Source organism: Rhinolophus sinicus, chromosome 1 (assembly GCF_057876585.1).
Source record: "Rhinolophus sinicus isolate RSI-liver-muscle chromosome 1, RSI-T2T, whole genome shotgun sequence".
NCBI lineage: Eukaryota > Metazoa > Chordata > Mammalia > Chiroptera > Rhinolophidae > Rhinolophus > Rhinolophus sinicus.
Genome location: NC_142501.1, coordinates 20,955,598 through 20,982,705, shown reverse-complemented (window position 1 = coordinate 20,982,705; position 27,108 = coordinate 20,955,598). Strand labels below are relative to the sequence as shown.

The following is a 27,108-nucleotide window of genomic DNA, read 5'->3' as shown; positions in this document are numbered from 1 at the left end:
TTAAGCTATTCTTATTGAGGGGAAGAAGGTAGACTATCTGGTTGGGAATTCTTGATTTATTAGAATATCCTATGGTGAATTTGGTATAGCATTAAGCTAAAAACTAGTAAATGCCTTGTTCATCCAATCCCGCTCCCTGTACTGTATATCTAGCACTTTATTTAGCTAATCCCCATTCAAAAATAAAGCTCAATTTGAGTACCCCGTTCCTAGCATAGTCTTCCGTGCCTTTTTCTAACTATACTCGATTAATTCAAATAATACTTATTGAGCACCAATTATTTACTATTACTAACAATAATTTACTATTAACAATAAAAATCACAATAATATGACGCAGTTCTCATTCTCATGGAACATCTATTTAAGTGGGAAAGAAAGACACTGATCAAATCAACACATAAATCCTAATGCAGGAGTAAAAAATGCAATAAAGAAAAAAAATAGCATAAAGGACATAGAAAGTGAAGTGGTGGCTACTTTATATTCAGTGGTCACAGAAGGCCTCTCTCATAAGGTGGCCTCTGAATAATGACCTCAAAGAAGAAAGATAATGGCTCACGTAAGTCTCTGGGAGAACCACATTTCAGACAAATCAATGATGAGTAGAAAAAAAAATAAAGGCAGGAGAAGTTTGGCTTATCTGAGGTAATGTAGGGAGGAGGGCCTGGATGGAGTGAAATGAGTGAGGTTGAGAATGACAGGAGACAGATTAAGAGGTTAAAGAGAGAATCAAATTATACAGGGTATTGTGTACCTTTACTCTGCGTGAGACGGGAAGACATTGGAAGGTTGAGCAGATGAATAACACGATCTGGTTCGTATAAGTGTATCTGCTGATTTGCAAACAGACAATAAGGGCATAAGAGCCAATGCCAGGAAACCGTGCAGGGGGCTTTTCCAAAGGTTGAGGCAAGAGATGTTAATGACTTATCTGAGAGGCACTGGAGAGATGGTAAGATGGTCCTGATTCAACACCTATTTTGAAAGGAAAGCTAGAGGAACTGTTCGTAAACTTTTTGATCTCAGGACCCTTTCACACTCTTAAGAATTACTGATAACACTGAAGAGTTTTTTTCATGAGGGTCATATCTAAATATTTAGCAAACTAAAAATTAAACCTGAGATATTTTTAAGTACACATTTATTTCATTAGCCATCAGAGCTATGGTATCATTGCTCATCACAGTGCAATGATGGAAAACTCCATCAAATGTGATATTTAACTACACATGTGCGTGAAAAAGACAAAATGTCTCTGCATTATTATGAAAACAGTTTTGACCTGAAAGACCTCCTGAAAGGGTCCTGGACATGGCAAAAGAATCCCAAACCACACTTTGAAAATTGCTGGCCTACAGGGTTTTCTAATGGATTAGATGTGGAGGCGTGAGAGAAAGAAAAGAATCGAAGACAAGGTCAATTCCTTTAGCCTGAGCCATTAACTGAAATATGAAGTTTAATGCTACACACGTTAAGCTTAAGATGCATCTTAGACATTCAATTGAGATTTAGAGTAGCGGGCTGACTGTGAGCCTGGAGTCCTGGGAAGTGGTGGGGGCTGAAGATGAAAATGTAGGAGTCATTTGCGTATAGATAGCATTTGAAGTTCATTTGGAGGTAGATGTGAGCACATAGGGAGTCAACATAGATTGAGAGAAGAGGGCGGAGAGTGATCTCTGCAGCATTCAATCAAGGAATTCCTTCAGTAAAATTCTGAATGTTATCCGTTTAGAGCACAATCTCCCTCAATTGATTAAACATTCTTTTAGGTTATTGTCATATGTAAATCTTTTATGATGCCCAGCATACAGTAGGCACTCAACTATGTTCACCGAATAAATGAGTAAATTAAGTAACAGTGTGTTCTGGGGGACAAGAGTAGGAAGTTAAAGTGAGTAGCTTCAGATTCATACATTCGGGATTCTATTCATCATGTGAACAAACAGGTTTCCATGAATTTAGAGGCAGAGGTAAGTGGGGGCTTTTAACCCCCACCCAGTGCAAGTCGATAGCAAGTGAGCAATGGGAGAGATGAGATTAGATTTAAAATTCTAGTCTGCCGCTTAAGACATTTAAAACAATAATGCCGACTCTACTTTCTGGACATTTTAATTTTTAAGGAATTTTTTTTCCCAGAGAATTTTTCATCTATGCATTCTTATTCAGACTGCCTAGAGATGCTCTAGTGAGAAAGATATGCCAAAGAATGGCATCCACTGAATTTTTTATGTATGTGGAACAATAACAAAAAACTGAATAACACAAACGAAAAACACCATTTTAGTAAGTTCTCGTTGTCAATGGCAATGTGGGCACAAAATTCAGAGAATCGTATTTTATGCTTAGAAAAGGAGACAAATTTTTTTACATGTAGAAAGTGTCATTAATAAATAATTCCCCCTTTTCCTGGTACTTAAATCTAGCTGGAGTTTCAACAAAAGACGAGGAATGAGGGGGAATTAATATTCCATTGCACGTGATTGGCATGACCTCTATAATGAATGATGGTGAATTTATTCATTAATGGAAGATGGTATTCATAGTGGGGGCATTTTTTTAAAAGCTTCCTAGGAAATTCTAATTTGTTGCGGACTACTCGTTGACTGTTGGGGCCATTGACTTCTTTCTCGATTTTTTTCCTTTCAAAGTTGTTCTTTGTTTCGCCTATTTTCTATTATTTTGTTATCTTTCTGTTTTTAGCCTTCACATCTTGCTTTGGTTACAAGACTGCAAATTATTGAATGCAGTCTCCTTTGGTTCTCTGCTTTAGGCTACAAACTGTCCATCTATGTTTCTGTTCTTCTTCCTTTTTCCAACCTATTATTCTCCTCTCAAACTTCATCATCCCTCTGGAATACAAATATTCCATCTTGATTATTTTCTTCCTGATGAGCTAATTAGCATTAATAGACTACTGGAGTTAGGAGACCAGAGTTCTTGCAGTCAGTGTCTCTATAACACTGGGAAAATTATTCAACCTTTTTAAGTCTCAGACCCAATTGGTAAAAGAAAAAAACTATCTATCTTGTAGGGTTTTTGTAAGAAATAAATAAAACATAGGCTCAATAATAGAAACTAGTGGCTCAATACTCAATGATAAAAATGTTTTTTAACATTATCTATTTGAAGATCTTTTTATTCCTTACCTATTTTTTTGTTGCAACCCAATACAATTTTTCTACTCTTTCTGAGTTACATGTCTCTGCTTTTTAGATACCCACTCTCAGTTCTAATTTTAAAATTTAGCATATGTATTCTATAACCCCACAGTGCCCAGTAAAATGTTATTTCAGATTTGGCAAGAATTTTATATAATCCCAGTTCTAAACTCTTAATATAGGAAGGGAGAGATGGTATGGTTTATTATTAAATTACTTTATTATTAGCTCATTAAGCTTTTGAGTGGGGTTATACCTACATATACAAATGTCAAAATTCACCAAATTTTGACATTTTATTTTTCAATTAGGAAGAAATAAAGATGCTTCACCAGGAATGCATTAGAAAAACAAAAGCCATTGCAAGTAACATACAATTATTTAGTAGAAAGAAGAAAGCTGGTATGTCAATAGACCTACCTAAAATTTCATGTCACAGATAATATTTTCAAGTTTAAAAATAATTTTTTTTCAAGTATAAAGAAATGAACCAGCCTAAAGAATTCATCCTAATAAGGAAACAGCCTTATGTGTTAATATACTTGGGAAAAACAAAGAGAAACCAGTCGTATATAAATATTTCAGTCCTTATGAATTGACAATAGAATGTGTCACAATCTGGAGAATTTTAAGACATGAAAGAGCCCAAAGAAGCCAAGGTAAAAGATCAAACACATGATGCAGAACTAACAGCTGCACTTAGTGAGTTAATATAATAAGTATGCCGAATAAAATCGAACTCAAAGAAACACTGCAAAGTCTGTAGCTTCCAAGCAATTAACACAGTAATTAGAAACACAGGCAATGTGTAACAGCCCTATCACATTGAAAGCAAGGACTCTTTGGTTGCAATGAATATTCTCCATGTAGAGGTAGAGTTATGGAAAGTTGACCAGATAATAACATACATAAGCAAAGGGAGAGCAACCTAACTTGCTCTATCTGAGCAGTATCTATTTGCAGTGAATGAGGTAAAAGTTCTGTTTTCACTCGCATGGCCTTCTCACAGTAAGACTGAGCACATGTGCCGAAGCCCAGGCAAAGAAATGCAAATTCATGAATACAGGTTGCATTTATACTCTTATTGTCAAGACTCATCACCAGTGTGAAGAGTCAAATGATCATTTCAACCATGTTATTAACTTCTAATTAGTAAATTGAAGAAGTGTTTTAATACCCACAAGTCAATCTAACTTCATATTTCTTGCACTTTCCAGAGACAGAAAGCCAGAGTTAGCAAACACGTTAGTGGATTAAAGTTGTGATCAAAATATAAGCGAACCCATAATTATCTTTTTTTTGGAACGGTTAGTTCTTGACAATTGCTCCATCCCTGACACACCTGTGACTTGTCAGGACACATCAGGGAGTCCCATGTTCTACCCATCCAGCTGTCTCCCATCCCCACTCTTTCGTCTCCAAACACTTTCCTGAAAGCTTGTACTACCCTGATATTCCCTCATAATTACTTCCACTTTAATTTTTTATTCCCCACTCTCGACAAGGAATGAGGAGCCCCAGGAGACCAGAACTCATAAGGAGAACTTAGTAATGCACCAAAGTCTCTGAGGTGAAAAGAAAAGTAGCCCAACTGAGGTTAAATTGTTTCCTAATTATATACTTTAGCTGTTATTATTCTATCACATAGATACTTACAGACTGCATTGCTTCTAATTTAAATACCATAATTCTTAGTTTCCTGACTTTCTTTCTTCATTTATTCCTCCTTAAATTATCACTATAATAGCTAAGAAAGGAAGATGGAGTTCGTTACCTTCATAAGCATTTAATAATGGACAGAACCAAGAAATCGAGTCAACATGGAATTTCTGGCTTTAATACTACCTCTAGGTTTCTTCAAAGTTTGCCAAAATAAACTAATCTGATAGAAAATAGAACATATAAAGAAGGTTTATGGAGTAAGTTTCCTTAGTGTTGCTTAGATTACAGATATGTAGAAAGGAATCTGTCTTTCATTAATTGAATGACCAAATGCCTTTACATTAGAGAATTTACATTGGCATAAAAGTAAATATGTTTAGTAATGAATTTTATTAACTTATTATGGAAAAATCTCCCACGCAAACTTTTAAAAATGCTGGAAATGTAATAGCTGCACAATAACACCAGAAACAGCTTCATATAATGAGAAAACCAATGACAACAAATGTGGTATTTAGCATCTCAATCTGGGGTTAATGAGGTTATTTCTTGAAGCAAATGAACTTGCTCAAATTTCCCTAGAGAAAGAAGAAAAGATTTTTAAAGACATTTTCCTCCTCTGCACATTGGGACACTATGTAAAATGTAACCTGTGCCTAACTGACCCTGAACCGATAAGTTCCTCATAAAAATATGTCAAGTTGCACAAGTTCATGAGGATTTTTTCAACCTTTGAGCAGGACTGGAGGAGACAATTATACTAAAGAAAGGGAAAGGAACTTCAAAAAATCAGTTGCACAACTTGGCCCCTTTAGAATGTCAACATCCGTATCCATAGCACTAGAATATCCATTCCCTTGGAAATGATGAGGGTTCGGTGAAACGATGTATATGAAACTGTTCTGTAAAGTTTACATGACATTTTATTGATGAGGATGAAGATTATAATAAAAATAATCCCAAAGCAAATAAGATATTAAGCAAATCATTGTTCATTCACACCAAAACAATCTTAAAAGACACTTTGGTCCTACAAGTTAGCTCTAAGGATTTGTTTATACTATATAACTAAGGAAATGGTGAATGGCCTTGATTGGATCCAAAGTCCCCCTCTCTTGGATTTTATGAGGCCCATTCAGAATGAGCCAGGTTGAGAACACCACCAATTGCATGTTCTGAGTTCATCTGTTGGCAAAAATATAAAGCAAACAGCTTTATAAGTGCTATTTTCAATGCAATATCACAGAACAGCTTGTCCCAATGATATTTCTAAAGCTTGCCTGCAAACCGCCTACTGGGAAATCCAACTGAAAGAGAAGAGGGAAGAGAAAGAAACCCTTACAGACAAATTACAGGAATGGAAAAAAAGAACAAAGGGTAAAGAGATACAGGGTAGAGGAAAGTGAGCACTGTAGGAAAATAAGGAGCAATGAGATGTATACTATCAAACACAGGCAAACTTAGTTCAATACCATAAGGAACAAACAATTTAAAGAAAATACGCAAAAAAAACACTGGGGTTGGAAGATAGAGACGTGATCATGAATAATACAGCATGTCCAGGGAAACGAAGACAAAAGGAGCAGGAAACACCAGAAAACATGTAATGGCTCAATAATTGGAGTGTACTTATTAAAATGTTGTGAAAGGAAGATGACGTGAAATAGCCCTTTTTCTGAGTTTCTCTTCTGTTTTCATGTAAAACACAAATTCATTTTTCCAAAGGCTAATATAGGTTTCAATGTCCATCATCAACTCCAAGGGAGAAAACACCCTCTTCCAGTCCCCTTTTTTAAACTCCAAAATCAATTTACATATCATAAAATAAGCCAGGCATTGCCACATAAGTTGTGCATGTACTGATTCAAAAACAAAATACATTATAGTATAGACAATGTCATTCTGTGCACTTACCTGGGGTCGAATAACTTTTACAATATTTTTGAGGGCAGTGTCAGGGGATGGAGGTGAGCAGTCAGGTGTTGGGCCTGTCGAGCTGTTTCTATGGTTACTAGTCCCTGGAGCAGTAATTGCTACCTCAGAGGTATTATCTGTGAATAAAAATAGAACTGCCATGAACCTAATCACTCAGTTTACCTTTTAAGACTTGAAATTAAGTGAACATGAATTGAGATTTCAACTTAAAGCTGGTATCAATTATAAGATCATAATGAGGAATATACTCAGTAGTATATTTTAAGGATAATGTTTATTGAATGTGTTGTTTTCTTTTAGAATGGTATCACCCTCTGTAGTATTATGTCAAGAAGGAAGAGTATTATTATTCAATTCATAATGATTACCCAGCAGAACTGTTAAGACTGCCACTATTTATTATATTAGTAACTAAAACCTTACCTTAACTAAAAAAGAACATGATTTTTTATATGATGGGGCTAAGTTGACACCATAACCTTTTGATCTTTGTTAAAATAGAAGGTTTATATCTCCCTGATTCATAAAACTCCAATTCAAGCCTCTTTAAAGCACTTTTCCCAGAAATCCCTCAAGCTATAGAGAAGCATCCCAGTGAATTAACTTTGATGAAAAACTGACATTTGTACAAAATGGTTTTGTAATGTAGACAAACACAAAATTATTACCCCCAGATAAACATATCCTTCTTTATGGTCAAAACTAAATGAAGAAAATTTCAAAAATCTAAATTAATCCTCCCTTATGTTGAATATTTGGGTGGGGGGAGAAAATGATGACTTAAAAATCAGAAACATGCGTAACATTTTGTTCTCAATGTTATAGCAAAACAAAGTAACATCAAATATGCAGTTTGGGAATGTTAAAAATACTTAGAAAAGGATGATAAATGTTCTATAAATAACTTCTCTTACCACAAAGAAAGCTACATTATTTTAATAACAATTTGGCAATCCTCTATGGCTTTTTATGGAAACATTTGGAAGCTCAAATCTGCAAAAACTTTACTTCCCTGGTAGATTTTTAATTAGTTCCCAATAATTTTCTGTCCAAGACAGTTAGGTGAAGTGATGCAAAGGAGACTGTGAATTTTTTATAGACCAGCAAGTTTCTCTGTTCCATGGCCATTATCTATAATTCCAAGTAAAAAGCAATAATTTATTAAGGTACCTCTTGTTCATAAAAAGCAGAGGATGAAAACTCTACCCACCACATGAAAATATAATTCAGTCACCTGGGGAACCCAGACATAGGCTTGTGAAATAAAAAAAACACAAATGTGACATATTGAATTAAATAGATCACACATAAAATAAGTCTTAAAAGTGTCCAGAACTCATTCTTGACCTAGGTATAATGGATAAGTGGGATTTGAATTAGCATCACAAGAATAGTCAGGGTTATGAGAGACAGTAGTTTGTAGTGGTGGACTTTGAATAGAATACTAAGAGTAAATATGGAAACAGAGACACAACATCGGTCAGCAGGCAGTGACAAAGATGCTCTGATTCTCTTCCAGTTTGCCCCTTCCTCCTTCTATTCATTCAACCATACATCTAAAACATTTACTTGGGGGCAAGTGTGTGTCAGATATTATATCATGTTCTAAGGATAAACTACAAAGAATCTCCAGCTGGGGGGAAGGGGGTAAGGAGGGATAAATAGGCAAAGCACAGAGGATTTTTAGGACAGTAAAACTATTTTTGCATAATACTATAATGGTGGATACGTAGCATTTTATTAGGTTGGTGCAAAAGTAATTGCGGTTTTTGCAATTATTTTTAACCTTTTAAATTGCAATAATTACTTTTGCATCAACCTAATAATTTGTCCAAACCCACAGAGTATACAACACCAAGAGTGAGCTCTAATGTAAACGATGGACTTTGGGTGACAACGATGTGTCAGTGTAGATTCATCAATTGTAACAAATATACCACTCGGGTGAGAGATGTTGTTTAGCGAGGGAGGCTATGCTCTTTTGGGGTCAGAGGGTAGATAACTCTCTGTATCTCTACTCAATTTTGCTGTGAACCTAAAATTGCTCTAAAAGTAAACTCCTGTTTAAAAATTTTTTTTTAAATCTCTTCCCTTGAGAAGTACACAATCAAATGTGGCATCAGATATGCAATTTATAATGCAATATAACTTGAGAGTTGATAACAGATAAATGAAGCGTGATGAAAAGGCAGGAAGAGGACTGTGGCTGGAGAGGAAAATGGCTGTGAAAGGCTTCAGTTTTCAGGCAAAAACGCTGGAACAGAACATAAAGCATAAGGGCATGAAGATAAAAAGAGAGCACAGAAGAAGCTGTTATTTTATGTTAGGAAGAAGTGGGACATAACTTTAGATGAGTAGGAAGTGTATTAGCATAAAAGTTTATAATTAATTCTGTAGGCAATAAGAAATATTGACGATATTTCAGCAGGAAACAACATGGAAATAAAATAGCTAATGTTTATTGGACTCCAATGAAATGGTGTTAGACACACTTTATTTTCCTTATCATTTACCATTTATTCTCGCTTTTGTACTTTTCATTGTTGTCTCTCTGGTTTTGCATTCTGAATAGTTTTTTTATATTCATTTTCCAGTTTATTGGTTCTTTCTTCAGCTATGTCTAGTCTGCTATCAAACCATTTTCTTAATTTCTCTTATACTTTTCAGTTCTAAAATTTCTATTTGATTTTTGGCATTTTTCAGTTCCCTAACTTTTATTTATTGGAAACTGTCAAGTACAGTTGTTTTGTTTTTTAAATCTGAGTCCGATAATTCCAATATCTGAATTCTTCATGAATCTGCTCCATTATCTGTCTCATCTTCATTTACTTGTTACATGTTATTAATATTTAACTTTTGCTTGGAATAAGATATACAACATTAAATATATATATTTGTCTTTTAGAAAATGTTAATTCAAAAAGCATCCAAACTTACATTCTAATACCAGATGTGAAGTCTGTGGAAAACTTGCCTGTTAATTATTAAACAATTTATTTCACCTGTCCGGATTCCAATTTTCTTAATTTTAAAAATGAGAATGATTAATAACTATTATTCTAGGCTTTATGTGTGCAGATAAAATGAAAGAACACACATAAGAAATAAGCATGTTAACAGGCACAGAATATAGGTTTAATAATTTGAGTTTTGTTTTCCTTATCAAACAAAATATCAGAATTAAATAAAATGTGGAAGAGGAAAAACAAGATCCGGAGAGAAAGGCAAGAAAATAATTAGTAATGCTTTGTACATAATACATCTAGCGTAATGACTCTGAGTAACTGGGTAGGATTTGAGGCCAGTATCTTATTAACACAAATTGGTGGGGACAGAATTTCATCCCAGGAATAAGGGATGATCCCTTGAGGAAGGATTCACTGCCAGGGCTGGGCCTGTTAACTGTCTTTGCATCAAAGCCAGGAAAACTTCTGGGCACTCCATACAGACTGAAAGGCAAAAGCTTACGGACGTTTTTTATAAGTGATTTAATACACAGTACAGGACAGTGGGTAATCAAGTACTATATTATTTAGAAAAGACTATAAGTGTCTCCATTTTCAGAATCTATGATCTGTTTACACTGATAATTTGATTTTATACTACCTTGCATTGCTCATTATCTCTTCCAGACTAGGTTATATTTTTTCAGAGACTTACAGTTCCCTTATCCCCACCACAGCTCTTAGTTCAATGCTATCCTTTAAAAATTGCTAAGTGAAACAAAATGAATAAAAGCAAAACCTGTGTGTCAATGAAAACCATCATAAGGCCCTTAATTACATGGAAAAAGTGATCTGGCTTTTATAATTCCATGGTCCTTTTGGAGAAAATTCAAATGAAAAGCATGTTCTAGAACACACATAAGAGCCTTAGGAAATTGATTTATTCCTAAAATAACCTTTATTATATTATTTATAAAAAGAAATGCCAATTGTCCAGTGGACTTTGCCAAACGACAGCTTATATCCAAGACAGTTTTACATGATCAACCTACATTTCACAGCTGCAGCTGCAAAACATTGCTAATAAAAATGAATGAGGTGTGTTAAAATTGCTTAGAGAAAATTACTGAATATTTCAGAGTGAAATAAGAAACTTATCTTCTAGTCCGACTCCCTCACTACACATTAGATTATGCATTATGATTGTGTTTCCACTATAATAATAAGCTTAGGAAAAAAAACCTTCTAGTTTACTTGAGCTTTTAGGAGGAAAGTATCCTATGAATACAAAATAATTCATGTGCTATGTTGCAGTGTAGCATTTTAACATCATTCTAAAGCATGTAGTGAGCAGTTAAAGTGCACCCGAGACCATGTTAGTGGCTATGCAGCTGACAAATAGAACTGAGATTACTTCTGGCTGAGGATTCGGGAAAGGTATGATGGAGAGGTGGTGATTAAGGAGGTCTCTGCCAGATTAGTAAAATTTAGACATGAAGAATTGGGTGGGAAGGGTATTCCAAGAGTTGGAAGAGGGATGAGAAAATGGTAGAGAGATGGAAAAAAGTTAGGTACATTGGCAGAATAAGAAAGAGTTCAGTTTGAATAAAATATGATATTCATGGAAGTAATACTAAGAAATGGAGGAGCCATATACTATGAATTTGGGCTTTTCAATCAGATAAACTTAAACTGGCGTATTTAATTTGTTTCCTCATCTGTGAAACAGTGCTTTTCTCATAGTGTTGTTGTAAGGATAAATGAGGTATGTGTGTATGTATGTGTATGTTTAATATATTGCCTGGTACATAGTAAGTGCTCAATAAAAGTAGCTATTGCTACTATCATATATAATAATAATAAATATAAGTAGAGAGGTGGCTTGAGGTGTTCTTGTGGAAAGTCTTCAGGGCAACACTAAGTGATCATCAGGTACGTATTTGATAATTATTAGTCTTGCAATGAATGAAATACAGTTTTTAATTGTTGACCTCAAGTCAGGGATTGGCAAACTTTCTGCAAAGGGCCAGATAATTAATATTTTAAGCTTTGTAGGCTATAAGGTCTCTTTCATAACTACTAAATTCTACTGTCGTAACACAAAAGCAGCCATAGACAATATGTAAACAAATGGGTAAGGACTGTGTTCCAAGAAAACTTTTATTTACAAAAACAAGCATAGAACAGATAGCTTGTGGACCTCTGTCATACTCACTTCCCATGGGAATGTTTCCCCTTTTATGGAGAAACCTTCAAGAATGTAATATTAATATATATTTACTTTTCCATATTCATATTATATATGAACATTCTGCTCACTATGCAATGAAAACCTAAGGTTTTCATTATGAAATAAGAAATGTTTTTATCATTTATGCTAAAAATTACATTACATATAACACAAGGGTTATGCCTTGTATACCAGTGTTCAATAGATGCTCATTGGATGGAGAAATAAAAACTGAATAAGACTAATTGAATCTTTTTATTCTAAAGTAACTTTTTAAGTAATGGGACGTGACCATCTTTTCCGGGAGAGACAATATAAAAATCCTAAGTAAAATAGTCCAAACATAAGATTCTGTTTCAGTATTTTCAGTGAGAAAGTACTCACTATGTACTTGTTGAGGAAGTTAAAATTTAACAATTGTTTTAGAGAATTATTTAATATTCCAGATAGTTATTACATTTTTGCTTGCTCCAGCAATTTTTTTTTTAAGAATTAGCAAATTTTTTAAATACATTGAAAACTGAAACACTCGAACCTTCTTTACTATCATCACCAACAGCTTTACATACTCCATAGTCTTACTCAAGCAGCTACTTTACCAGGTAAACTGCGGGGTAGGCGGCTTCTGAGATGGCTCTGATTGATCCCTCCCTGCCTCAGGGTATTCAAGTGTTTGTTAAATTCTCACCCCTAGAGTGTGAGTTGAACTTGTTGATGAGCTTCTGACAAAGACAGAAGTGATGAAATATCACTTCTAGGACTAAGTTATGAACAGACTGTAGCTTCTGTCTTGAGTGTGTCATCTGGTGCTCTCACGCTTAGATCTTTCATACTGAGGAAATCAAGAAACCATATTGTGAACAGCGTTTTGGAGAGGCCCACATGGCCTGGGAGGAACTGAAACCCTCAGTTCAACAGCCCACCAGGAACCGACACTGGTCAACAGCCATATGAATTAACTTGGATGTGGATCCTTGAGGCCCAGTCAAGCCTTGAAATAACTGCAGTTCTGGCCAACAGCTTGATGGTAACCCATCCACCAAAGCCCCTCCTGGATCTCTGACCCACAAAAACTGTGATATAATACATATTTCTTGTTTTCAGCCACAGTTTTGGGGTAATTTGATAGGTAGCAACAGATAATTAATATGTTAGATGTTTGGCTAACATTTATAACATGGCCCACATTTTAGATGTTTGAGCTGCAATGATAAATAGATTCTCAGCCTTTTTAAGTTGCTAACTACTTAATGAAAAATATAGAAGGACAAAGATAGTATTAAAAACCTGTATTATTCATGCTACGTATCAGGCACTGTGGGTACACACTGACTGACTAAGAGGACCAGGGAGTTACGTTAAGGGTAAAAAAAGAACGTAAAGGTGACAGATTTCATCATAGCCTTGAAGAATGAGTGCCACGAAGAACTCTAGGAGGGAGAAGCATTCCAAACACTACAGAATATGGAATGGGGCAGAAGCATGAAAGCGCACTGTGCCTTTGGGGAACTATAAATGGCTTGGTCTGCCTGGAGCACAGGATATGTATGGAAAAGTAATGGAGATGATGTTGGCAAGAGAAAGTTTGAAGATGAAAAATGGAAAAGTGTATGAAAAGAAAACAAAATTGGTAAAAGATTGAATTTTTCTATTTCAAAAAAGTCAGCAACACCGCATTGCTAAAATTGCTTTTCTTGAGGCTATGGTCCAATACCACTTTCACCTCTAAGGACAGATTACAAGGCCACCATCGTTTTAAAGATCTCTACATGGAAGAGGCCATATTTGTGTGCTGAAAGGTGGAATGATTGGCCACCAACATCAAACTGACATTCAGTGTTTGAACATCTCTAATCTGTAAGGACCTTTGGTCATACTTACACCAGAGAAGTTCTTCTGAAGAGCTAACTCCAGGGCCAAGAGACCAACAAAGAGCCCAAGGTCTCAGTTCAGCGTGTAAAGTCGCCCCAGGGATAGACTGTGGTGGGACAGTAACCGGTATCCCCTTATTTCCTCATTCTTCCTCCTTCCCATTCCTCAGTCATGGCAGGTCTTTTAGCATAATCATAATAATTATATAATCATGTTGTAATTTGTGAGCAAAATAGTAGAAGAAAGTCTTGTTTATCCACTTATGGATGCTCTACTCTGAAGAAACTCGAGGATTTAGGAGGAATGAGGGCAGTCACTGGCTTGTATTTATTCTCTTAATATCCTCAAGGCCTTATCACATGTTTCCCAATATTGTTTTCCCAACCCTGCCATCGCATTGGAACCTTCAGTTTCCTTGTAGATGTTAAACAATTTCTTAAGCCCAAGAGTGTTCTGATTTCTACTCATGTGATCTTTTGCCTTAACTCTATTCAGGTCCCCCATGTCCAAGGCTAAGCCATGTATTTTGTTTATGAACGTCAGCTGCTTCATATGGGCATTTTAATCTCTAAGGACCTATTCCATGGACACAATATCCAATCATTTTAACTGTCTTATTTCCCTTACTATTGTTCAACCCCAGTGAGACCTCTAATCCTTTAATCCATCTATTTTCATTCAATCTATCATCCCTTTCAATCTTCACTTCTTTACTTGTTCAGTTGAGACATAAGGGTCTATCACATAATAACTCTTTTGCCAATAACTACATCCATTCTTCTCATCACTGTACCACACACTCTGAGCAAAACCGTAATCTTATTTACAGTTGACACCACAATGTGCCACCCAGATTCCCCTTAAGATTTGAAGGGAGGGTTTGAAGTTGTTGGAAGTGTTGCTGGCAGACAGTCTTCACCTGTCAGCCCTCTCTGGGAATTGTCTCAGCTGAAGAGAACTGCCTGATCCAAGGTCACACCCCCTTCCAGGAGCAGCCTCCTTCCAATGGCTGTCTAATAGAGCAGTATAAAAGCTCTACTAGTCACCAATTTGGGATGGTTTTGAAGGACTATCCCAGTTTTAAAGTTTCCTTGGGAGTCTTTGGAGGTCTATGATGAGAATTCACTGCAGGCTAACTTCTCCTTCCGTTTTATCCTACTTCTCTTCCAAAAGCACTCTTAATCGATCTCCTATATGCCAATCTCCACCTCAAAGTCTGCTTCCTGGAGAATCCAGGACTGGACTCAGCCTAATTGTTCTATCCCTTTTGCAATTTTTTTCAACAATCAGGTACTAATTGCTATGAGAGAAAACCATTTAAATGCCATAAATTAATGTTATCAAATGATTTGATATGATCTTAGAAATCATTTCATGTGGTTAAAAACAAAAATAAAACAACACTCGAATAGAAAAATAGAAACTGGGACCAAAATCACCAATTGGCACTTCATAAAAGAAAACTACAAGTAAATGTCTAAACCACTTTCTCAACCTTTGCTCAAAACATTGTACAGGAATGCATGGATGGTATACAATCTGGTTTTGTGTTGCTTTAATTAACGTGGAAAAAAATATTCAAATGGTTAAACATTCAAACAGCATAATATGGCATAACTACGATAAGTGAGCCCGATTCTATCTTAAGGTACCACTACCATTTTGTTGTAAGTTCTTGCAGGAATTCATAGGAAAAGATTAGAAAACATATGCATTTCTGTGTGCATATGTGTGTCATACATATATCATATTCTTACACAAATGGAAGCATATGCCTTTATGATTACAGTTTGCATTGGTCTTTTCCAAGCTCCATTTTATGTCCTTACCTTAGTTTCCTTTTATTTCTACCTTGCCTTCAAATTTTCATTAGGAAGTTGGGTTTTATGTTTCCTCATTAATTGATTAAGTAATTGAGCTGCAATTAATATAAACCTTCCCTCTAACTAGATTAAGCAATGAGGATACTTATTATTCCACTTACAGGAACCCGAATCAGGGCGGCTCCAGGTGCTGAGGTCAGAGCTCGGACACCACTTCTCTGTGCCTTTCTTGGCTCTGCCCTCTTCCCTGTGATGCTTCATCCCCAGGCGGGAACCAAGATGGTTGCAGCAGCTCCCAGCATCGTATCACATATGATAATATCAAAATAAGGATAAGGGCCACCTGGTAATCTAGTATTTTGGTATAAAATGTGTCTACAAATTAGTGTTACTCTTATTACTAACTGAACATATATTTCCTTTGATATGCTATTATGCTCTTCAAGTTATGTGGATATTCATGATGACAGACTTCATGTATTATAAGAGACAGATGTTGTATGGAATTACAGTCTGTTTAGATATACTTTGGAAAAAGTTAGATCGCCTTTCATCTGCTTTCATAAGTCAGATTGTAATGTCCCAGGATTTCCAGAAAGTAAATGGGAACCAAAGTATTATTTAATCTTAACTCATATCTCTATTTTATACTCACAGCAGGAGTAATTCTTAACTGGGAGAAAGATTTCCCTTTTTTCCTATTCTAAAGATACTTCTATGCTCATACAGTCGTCCTCATTTCTTCCTTATTGAAGAGTCTGTCTAGATGATAGCATCAGTAACAGAGATGAATTTTCTTCAGTCCCACTGCCTAGTTACTTTCAAATACCATTAATCACAACACTGTGAAGCTCCTTTAAAGGCTGCTTTCCTATATATATTCTTTTATCTAAACTTTACAAATTCAATAAATTGTTAATATGTCCCTGTAAAATCAGTGACACTTTTGCTACACATGATACAAAATTTTTGTTTGAAATTCAAGGGCATTTTTTTTGTCAACTAAATACTACTTAAAACTAACTACAAAGCCATATGTATTTTATAGGTGCAAAAGTATCTAATGATTAAAACTTCAGAAGCCCAGAAGTCTTGTTTTTTAAAAAGAAAAAATTATCTGTCACAAAAGGTCTCAGAGCTTCTAATGAATGTGTTATTAATATAACACGTTGTATGAACATCTTAAGGGACCTCTTTCACAAGCAACCAGAAGCCCTTTTGTAATTACTTATGCTCAACACCTATTTCTGATTGGCAGAGTTAGGAGGAGGACTATTCCCAGTTCATACACTGCATGGCATCTCTGAACTTATGATCAATGTGCCAGTACACTGGTTAGTAACTGGTAGATATAAAACAAGATAACATACACACACATGTCGAAAGTGCTTACTCTTTGGTGCACTGCAAATGGGAAACAAATATATTGATGTCCAATATACCTAACACTCCAAGGTGTAATATAGGTTTCTCCATAATCTAAGAAATCCCTGCTTTCCCTCAAAAAAAGAAAAAGAGAGATAGAAACAAAACACCATCATTCTAGTAAAAGTAGAGACAAATTTACATAAAGGAATAGACTAGCATGAATCACTGCTTTCACTGTTGCCACAATCCATTACTAAGCTGTGTAGTGGTCCCTATAATAAATGCCCTTAGAATTGATAGTGCAAATTTTTTTCCATGAATGAGAGTGCTATATGACAAATTTTAATGCCATTAATTCAACTAATTAACCTAACACACACAACCTAACCATCACAGTAAATTATAATCTGACCTTTAAAAAAATATGTCATGAGCTAAGACAAATTTATCTTTATCCTTGAAATATCAGGAGCTTATTCTTAAAGAAGTTTCTCCCTTTCTTTCTTTATAAATCTATTCAGGAATGCATAAGGTGCTATTTCCTGTTACTTTGCTAAAATACATATCTGATGACTGCAGTCCTGGTCTTTGACTTGGCGGGGTCCCCAATACCGCAGGATGGTAGACAGCGTTACAGATGCATTTAAAATCTCACTTTTACCCTTTCAGAAACCTATCCCCCGCTTCTATCTCAAGAGTTAATCACTATCCCAAAGTTGATGTGTATTCTCTATCAATACCTTTATAATTTTATTACTCATGCACATACTTATTATCTATATAGTCATGATATATCAGATTGTTTTACATTTACATAAATATCAAATTGCATGCATAATTCCGAATCTTGCTTTTTTCACTTAATATTGTTTTCAAGATACAGCCAACTAGGTGTTTGTAAACCTGGTATTTTCATTTTCATTTGTGCATAGTGGTCCATTTTACCAAAACTTACTCTTTGATTCTCTTACTAATGGAAATTTCATTTTTTCCCAATTTTGTATTCTTACAAACAATGTTGCAATGACTATTCTTCAAAGTCTTAGAGTTTTCTTATAAAGAACTGTACCTAGAAGTAGAATTGATTGATAGGGGAGCATGTGCATTTAAAACTTTTAAAAAAACATTGTTGAATTGCCTTCCAATGTGGAATATCAATTTACAATCCTATTAGCTATGTACAAGTGTTCCTGTTTTTCTATATTTTTACCATAATTGACATTGCAGAACTTTTGTTTCATTCTGGTGGATAGATATAAACTGGTATTTTGCAGTGGTCTTAATTTAAATTTCTCTCTTACTGATGTTAGCTATGATTATGGACCATTCAAAATTATCTTCAGTTAACTGCCTTTGCCAATTGTTTCAAAGTTTCTGGGGTTTTTTGTTGCTGTTTGTTTGTTTCTTATTTTGTTGAACTAATCCCTTTTAAGTGTTATGTATTGCCAGCATCTCTCCCTGTTTGTGGCTCTTTAAATGTATTTGTGGAATTTTATTCTAAGCATGAATTTTATTTTTAATTTTAATGTACCGTATTTTGCCGTGCATAATGCACACTTTTTTGCCAAAATTTGTGAGGGAAAAATACGGATGCACATTATACATGGGTAGTACTAATTCCATATCTATATAAATGTTTTTAATTCTTTTATTTATGCTTAAGAGTTTAAAGTGTGACTCTAGAAATCAATAATGATATATGTATGCAAAATAATACCCTGGAATACGATAATCAGTTTTGTTGAACTTATGACAAACTTGCAACAAAAAAGAGTTCTTGGCCTTCTATGATGCATAAATATCATAAATTTGTTACTGGTACATAAAATTTCTTGGACCTTGTATCTGTTCATGTGTTTTGTAATTATTTGTTACATAAAATTTCCTGTACCATAATACGTTAAAAAATAAATGCTAAAATTCCTTTATAATACAAAAAAACAAGTACCTAAATGTAAACAAATAAAAATTTGAAATAAGAAATTCAAACAAATTATATTTTTCCCGAGAAAGTTTGGGCCAATAACGTGAGTGTGCATTATACATGGGAGCACATTATACACGGCAAAATACGGTAGTCAGTTTTTCCAGTCTTTTTCTTAATGATGTTATACTTTCTGTCTTGTTTAAGAAATACTCCCCTTTACTAAGATGATCATGTAAATTCTCTCTTAATTTGCTAAATTGAGGAAATAGATTGAAAGATTTTTCTGATGGTTGAAATGTACTTTAAATAGTGAGGTGAATCCTACTTAGTCATGAGGTGTGTTTTAAATTGCTGGATTCAATATAGTAATAGTTTGTTTAGAAATTGTGTATTTATTTTCATACCAGAGGTTAATCCATATGTTTTTCTTACATTCTTCTCCCTGTCCAGTTTTGTATCTAAGTCATACAAGTACAAAGTTGGTAGCTTACCTTTTGTGCATTCTATTAAAAAGGTTGTACAGCCTTGATATTATCTGTTCATAAAGGTTTGGTAAAAGTATCCTATCAAACCACCTTGACCACCTGTTTTTGGTACCTCTTCTCTTCTGTTAATGTCTATCAGGGTACTGAGTTATGATTAGTAATTTATATTTTTTCACAAAATTGTATATTTGATCTCTGTCTTAAATTTTTTTGGAAGAAAATCATTCATGATACCATCTTATGTTTTCTTAAAACCTCTCCCGAGTGTTTGGTTATATTTTCTTTGTTTTTTCTCGAAAACAATTATTTTGACTTTCTTTCTTTTCTCTTGGTTAGTCTTGCTAAGAGTATATTTATATTATCAGCCTTTTCAAATATTGAATGATTTCCATTATGATTTTGTCTTGATTCTTGAGTTACTTTAAAATGTACTCCTTTTTAGTTTCCAAACTTATGGGTGAGGGCTCTGGAAAGATGGTAGACTAGGTGTGCTTCCTTACAACACATCTGTCTAGCCCAAGCCCTGAAGCTCCAGGAGCCCACTGGCAACTTGTGTCTGGAAGGAAGAACAAGAAGGCTGTTATAGGACTGTTTGCCCTCTGGGATAGGTGTGAGTCCTAGAACTAGCATAGGGATGACCATAGATGAGGCGCAGGCTGCCATCATCCCAGAGAAAACCTGTCCAGCAAAGAACGTGGTACCCCAAGGGAAATGTTGGCATTGGCCTACATGCTGTACAGGGACATGTGAACCATCACCATGACCTCCAAGGAACAAAGGACTTGTTGGACAGGTGTTCTAAATTGGCTTCCCCTAAAATGCTGGGAAAGGTTACAGACTGGCTTTCTCCTAATGTCCTGACAAGTAATCAATCTGCCTACTGCTATACTGCTGACCCTAACAGTGGGAGAATTCTAAATGTTCCACTATTCTAGAGACTGCCACTTTTTAAGGCACTAAAACAACTAAATGGAAGCCCTAAGGAGTAGACCAAAAAACAAACAAACACAAAACAAGCAATCACCTAAGAGGGCCCAGCAACCAGAGAAAAAAAGAACAAAAGAAAATTGAAAATGAATATCTAACAAAATAGAGCTGCTAGTAGAGACATAAGCATTTTTAACACAAATAATAATATATACTAAAGGACAACATATAAAAAATATTTTGTGAAAAATAAAAGCAACCAGTTAAAAATGCAAACGACTTGAAGATAAGGATGATTTATTGGTGAAAACTGAATTAGTGTCTTTAGAATACAAAGTGGAAGAGATATCTCAAGCTACAAAGCAAGAAACAAAATTGAAAAAAAAAAAGATGGAATTTATGAAGGCAGAGATCCAGGAGACCTTATTATGCAAATAATAGGAATTCCAGAAAAAGAAAAAGAAACAGATGGAGACATAGCAATAATTTAAAAGTACAGTTAAAAATTCCCTTAGTTAATAAAATCTTTAGTCTGCATGTTAAGTTCCAGGCAAGATTAATGAAAAAGATTCACATATATACATGTACTGGAAAAAAATCTCTGTGTGCCAGGATAAAACGGTTATCATATAAGCTTCCAGAGGGAAATAACACATTATTTACAATGGACAAAGACACTGGCACTAAAATTTTCATCTGCAACATTGAAAACTAGAAGACTAGAAGATCATTTATTATCATCAGAGGAAAATACTCAAGAAAGAACTCTGTACAGAACAGAAACTTCAAGATAGATGATGTATAAAAGGAAAAAATAGTGATGAACAATAAAAGTATATATTTTACTATAACTATCTATGTAACTGTAACTACATCCATCTATCCATCTGTCCATCCATCATCTATCTATCTATCTATCTATCTATCTATCTATCTATCTATCTATCTATCTGATAGACATTCTGATAATGGTTAAATAATTAAAATAGGGATTTCCCTAATTCCTGTTCCCTCTAACTGGAATGTGATGCAATGAGGGTAAGATGCGAGTGAGAATAACAAACTAAGGTTGGCAAAGGAACAATGAGAAAGCCAGTGTCCTTGAGCCTATGGGTCCCCTAAGCCAACCCTGGACTGCTTATGCCTAGAATGTTACATGAAAGGTAAACAATATTCTATCTTGTTTAAGCCATATTCATCCAAAAGGGATATCTGTTACAGCAGCGAAATTGATATCCTAACTCGTACATGGGACAAGCATGTGTACATCGGGGAATAGACGGTCTCAGGATAACATTTGGTATCTTTCTTTCATCTGATGCTAGAGAAATACCGGAGTACCAAAAAAATGTATACAAATGGACACTTTGGTCAACGTTGCTTAAGCAGTAGTTCGCCGTCATCAGAAGTCTAGATGCTGATGGTAACCACTTTGACACCTCTTGTAATTGTAGAAGTCAAACGTGACTTGTATTCATCTTTTGTTATCGGTGTATATTATTACAATTTTAATACAGTTTTCCTCTCTTAAAATGGGTATACATTTTTTTGGCACCCTCTATATATGTTTGATTATGAGATTGTGAAAGAGAACATAATCATTATTGTTATAATAAAGAACAGTACAATTCCTAAACGATCAATGGGGAAAAATTACTAGTAACCCAATGAAAGCAGAAAAATAAGAAACAAAAAGAGAAAAAATAAACTAAAACAAATTAAGAAAAATAAAATGAAAGTACAAAATCAAGGATATCAATTTTTACACTAAATATATAGAGAAAGAATTACCCCCCAATAAAAATATAGATGGCTATAATTAAGGTGTCAGCTGGGTCTGTGGTCCCATCTGAGCTTTGACAGGAGCAATTGGCTTTGCTCACAGTTGTTGAACTGAACAGTTTTCACAGAACTGTTGGACTAAGGGCCTTCGTTTCTCACTGGCTGTTGACCAGTGGCTTCCCTCAGTTCCCTGCCATGTGGGCCTCTTCACACAGCAGCTCACAGTGCAGGCAGTGGCTTTCACCAGAGATAGTAAGTGGGAAGTGCAACAGACAGGCAGCAAGATGGAAGCCAGAGCTTCCTTGCAACCTGATCTTAGAAGTGACACCCGTTATTTTTGCCATATTCTATCCATTAGAAACAATTCACTGGTCCAGTCTACACACAAGGGGAAGGGATCGCACAAGCACATAAATACCAGGAGATGAGATAATTGGGAGTCATCTTAGAGACTTAATATCACAGTTGTGCAGGGAAATGCTACTCTCAACCTACGGTTGGCAACAGAAACGGATAAAGCCAATTTGGAAAGCAGTAAGATCAGTGCCTCTGGATAGGGTGACCCACTTACCTTGGTTTTCTAGGTTCTTTCTCAGTTTTAAAACTGGAAGTGCTACATCCTGGGAACCCCTCCAATCCTGGTGCTTGGTTAGCCACCCTACTCGGGAGCCAGGCTGTGGGGTTTAAAGCATGACTCCACACTTACTAGCAATGTGACCTTGGTAAGTTACTTATTTCTCTGTGCCTCAGTTTCCTTATCTGTAAAATAAGAATAGTAATAGCATGTTTGTGGAAACTAAATGAGATAATACATGCAGAGTGCTTAAAGCAATGTCTGGCACATAAAAGGTGTCCCATGATATTAGCTATTATTGATATTAAAATATACATATTATTTCAATAGGGTATGCACACAATTACAATCCAAACTGGGACGCTTCAAGAGTGAAAGGGTGTATTAGTAACAATTATGCTAGATCAACAAGCATAAAAGGAAATATTCAAGGGAAACTGAGATGTATGATCCTTCTATTTCACCCACATTTTATCTCATAGAAGTAAAAGCAACTCCATCTAAGACAGGTGCACAATGATCTTTGTTGCTTTTTTCATCATAGTAGAAATATAATGTAAAATTAAGTGAACGCTCATTAATAGAGGTGGCATAAATCATAATACATAATACCATCAAACATTACACAACCTTCAAAAGAACAAATTATAATGATACCAACTGATTTGAAGGAAGTTCTTTGAAATCTTCTTGAGTGAGAAAATAATATGCAGGATATATATGTATATATGGTTCCATTTCTTTAAAAAAAAAAAAAAAAAGAGGCTTAAACTCAGAGGCAAATAGTGAAGCTTAAGCTTCAGGATCCAGTACTTTCATGGGCCCATTCCAAGGGCCCAAGGAGGGGCTCTGGAAATTTCCAAGGAGGGGCTCCGGAAAATTTTTTATACATTTTGTTAAAGCAAAATTTTTTAATTGCAATAAGTTAAGACCTCCGTTTCTTTCTATTCCAATTTTCCTGCTGTCATACTTCCCTTTGTTTTGGGTAGTGTTAGAATGGCTATAGACATTTTTGGGACCTGGCTAAGGAGAAGATGAGTTTTAGATACGTTTAGTTTGGATTTGATTAGATATATTTACGAGCTTTGAAGTCACTTCCATGTACAGTCCAGATATAAGAATGGCTTCTAGAAATACCCCTACCACCTCCTGTGCCCACTCACCTGGTATGTGATTGTACAGTTTAGAACCATATTACATTGAGTCACATTGTGATGTGAGAATGGCCTATGAGAGTGGAAATATTTGCGTACCAGAAATATTTGTGCAGTGGGGAAGAAATACTTGAAATGTACAGAAGTTAGTGCATGGAAAATTCTTCCCTCTCTTAGCTTAAATATGAAACAGGGGTTTTATCAAATTTGACAAAAATCCTAAAATTTAGCATGGCAGTACAAATAACAGATTGAGAAGCTGAAAGAAATTTTCTACAAACTAACAAACAAAAAACTAATTTTGATCAACTATGCTAGAGGAAAGACTGAATTATTTTATTTTGTCTACAGCAGCATTGTCCAATGGAAATGTAATGTAAGCCCTATCTGTAATTTTAATTTAGCTAGTAGCCACATTTTTTTGTTTTTAAATAGATAAAATTAATTTTAATAATATATTTATTTAACCCAATTTATCCAAAATATTATCATTTCAATTACTAACAAAATATTTTACATTCCTTTTTTGTGAACTAAATCTTCATAATATGAAGTATAATTTATACTTGCAGCATATGTCAATTCAGACAGTAAAGTTTCATTGGAAATACGTGATCTATATTTAGATTTTATAAAACTACAGTTAAAAAGGTAGATTTATATGACCAAGTTGTTCTAAACATACATAAGTTTTCAAATAATTAGATTGTGTACCAAAAAATCATTTTCCTTTAATATTTGCATCCACATTGACAAACTTGTTTCATCACTTTTAGAAGAATTGATTTGACTTAGACAAAAAATAAATTCAGCTTTAAAACTACGTCTGCCCAAGTTAAGTAAGTTCCCTGACTCAGCAATATTAATAAACAAGTCAAAGGGGTATTGCATACATTTAAATTACAAGCTTGGATCCTCCTAAAAATTGTTCTAAAATATTTTGCTGGACATTTACTTCTGATTTTAAGTAAATAATGTTTACTGATTCCTTTTTTAACTGTTGAGAGCAAACTCCTTATCAAATTTACTATGTATCTCTTAAAGGAATCTCTTATTATTTTCCACTTCCTTATCTTAAAAAGTTTTTTTAGACAATAAACAGCTTTTTCCGTTTGCTCTGCCATGGCAAATTACAACTAGCATCATGAAATTTGTGACATACCATAGTCCAATCTCTCATTTTTTTCTTTACTGTTCCAGTCATTAGTGTGTGCACGGTGGAAAAGGCGGTAGTGTACGGGGGGTGAGGAAGCCCTGGTCCTTAAGGGAAAGCCCCAGGTCTTCCTCAGTCCACTGGGACTCATGTAGGCTGGAGGCTCTCTCCAACTGCATGGCTGCTTAGAGAAGATCTGCAGTTCCTACAGCTTATTAACAGATCACTGCAGATAACTTTGCTTACAGATAACTGCAATCTCTATGAACGGTTACAATGAAAGGAAAAAATACAGCTGCAAACTAGTAGGTATAGTATGATTCTACTTTGGTAAAAAGAAACGCAACCCATATCTATATACATATATACACTTTGCTATGCTTGTATGTATGAGAAGACAGTTAAAAAATATATACTGAGTTGTTAGCATTGTTTAAATGAAGGTGGGTGAGGAAGTGGGGACAACTGGGTCAGGTAAAATGGGGGAAATGATTAGCATTGCCTTTATAAAATCATGTACTGTATTATAGGCTTTCATTCAGTATTACAAGCATATATTTCTTTTATAATATGTAAGCCGTCCAATACAGGGGAAAAAACTTTTAAAAATATAGTGTGATTTATATTTTTTGTTGATTCATAATTTCATTACATCCTAATATGAGATTGGGGCCTCATTCTCTGATTGTTGAGAATGCCTCTGTGACCTAGTAAGTGCTTTATGTATGTATGAGAGGAACATATGTATTCTCCATTGGTGGGTACAGAGTTCTAGATATGTCTATTAAATCAAGCTTGTTAATTGCATTATTCAACATGCTATATTCTTATATTATGATTCTTCATTTATCAGTATTCTAAATGAAAGACAGTATACAAAAATATTGCACAACTTGTGAATGTCAATATTTCTTCAAAGTCCTATCGGTTCTGACTTTTAATATTTTAAGGCGATGTTGTATATAAAAATGTATAAAAAATGTATGACTTATACATATATCTTCTTGGTATTGTGTTTTATCCTTTTATTATTATATAGTAGACCTCTTTATATGTTTTAATGTTTTTAACTTTCAATTATATTTTGACTAATGCTTTGCTTCAATGCCTTTGTTTAGGTCTGTTTTGCTTGATCTTTGTTTTTTAACCCCTTTGCATCATTTTGATTTAGGTTTGACTTCTATAACAAGCATATAACAAGATTTTTAAAAATTGTATCCAATGTCTTATCTTTGTCTTTCATTAATTATTTTCAATTTTGTATTTTTGGTTTGCATTGTTTATTACTCTTTGCTTCGCTGCTTCACGTCTTTTCTTTTTTTTTCAGATTTAGGGACATTTTAGTTAATAAAGATTCCTTTAATCTTTTATTTTTCCATTCCTGGTTTGGAAGACATAAATTATGTTTCTATTTACTAGTGGTTTCTTTTAAAATTTTTATTAGAAATTTTTTTTTTAACAACAAAAATATCAAAAGTCACTAAGTATCTTTGTTTCTCTAGTTCTTTATCCCACTTTATTTGCTCTCTGAACACAAACCTCTATCTTCCTTGTTTGTATTTTCTGGAAGTTTGACACCCCAGGCTGCACATTTTCAGCAGGCCTGCCTCTGGCTCCCACTCCAAGCGAAGCTCGTTTAGACTCTATGGTCCTGAAGGATGAGATCTCCCTACGGATACTGCCCATTTCTCGGCTGTTACTAGCTGAACTGCCATTTAGATTCCACGTCCTCTTTTGTGTATCTGATACAGTTGAGCATGAAGATATTCTTTTCATTTTTCAGCAAAGCCAGAATTTATAATTTTCTGATTCTATATTTCATCCCTCAGCTTTTTTTGATGCATTGGAAAATAGAGGAAATTTCATTTCAAAATAAACCGGACGGGCCTTGCCAAGACAAAAGGTCATACTATACTTCCATAATCAGAAAAATATACAATTTAAAAATCAGTATAATACAAATGTATATACTCCTAATGTTCATTCTCAATTATGAAAAACTGATGCACAGCAGAAAAAAAAAAGTGGGAAAGAAATAAACCATAATGTTAACATTAGTTACTCTGATAGGTAGAAATCAGGGAAAACATTTTATTATTTTTTACTAAAT

The 27,108-nt window shown here is 34.7% G+C and overlaps 1 protein-coding gene across 17 annotated transcripts in view; it reads right to left on the bottom strand.

Moving 5' to 3' along the window:
• ANKS1B (ankyrin repeat and sterile alpha motif domain containing 1B) overlaps positions 1–27,108 on the bottom strand; it is an 895,010-nt gene that overhangs the window by 564,959 nt on the left and 302,943 nt on the right. For all 17 annotated transcript variants that reach the window (XR_012494067.2, XM_074326201.2, XM_074326199.2 and 14 more), the window contains one exon: positions 6,738–6,874. Coding sequence is in view for 16 of the 17 variants with exons in the window: in XM_074326201.2 (XP_074182302.2) it covers positions 6,738–6,874 (137 nt within the window). In the remaining variant the exon portion in view is untranslated. The remainder of the gene's footprint in view (positions 1–6,737; positions 6,875–27,108) is intronic.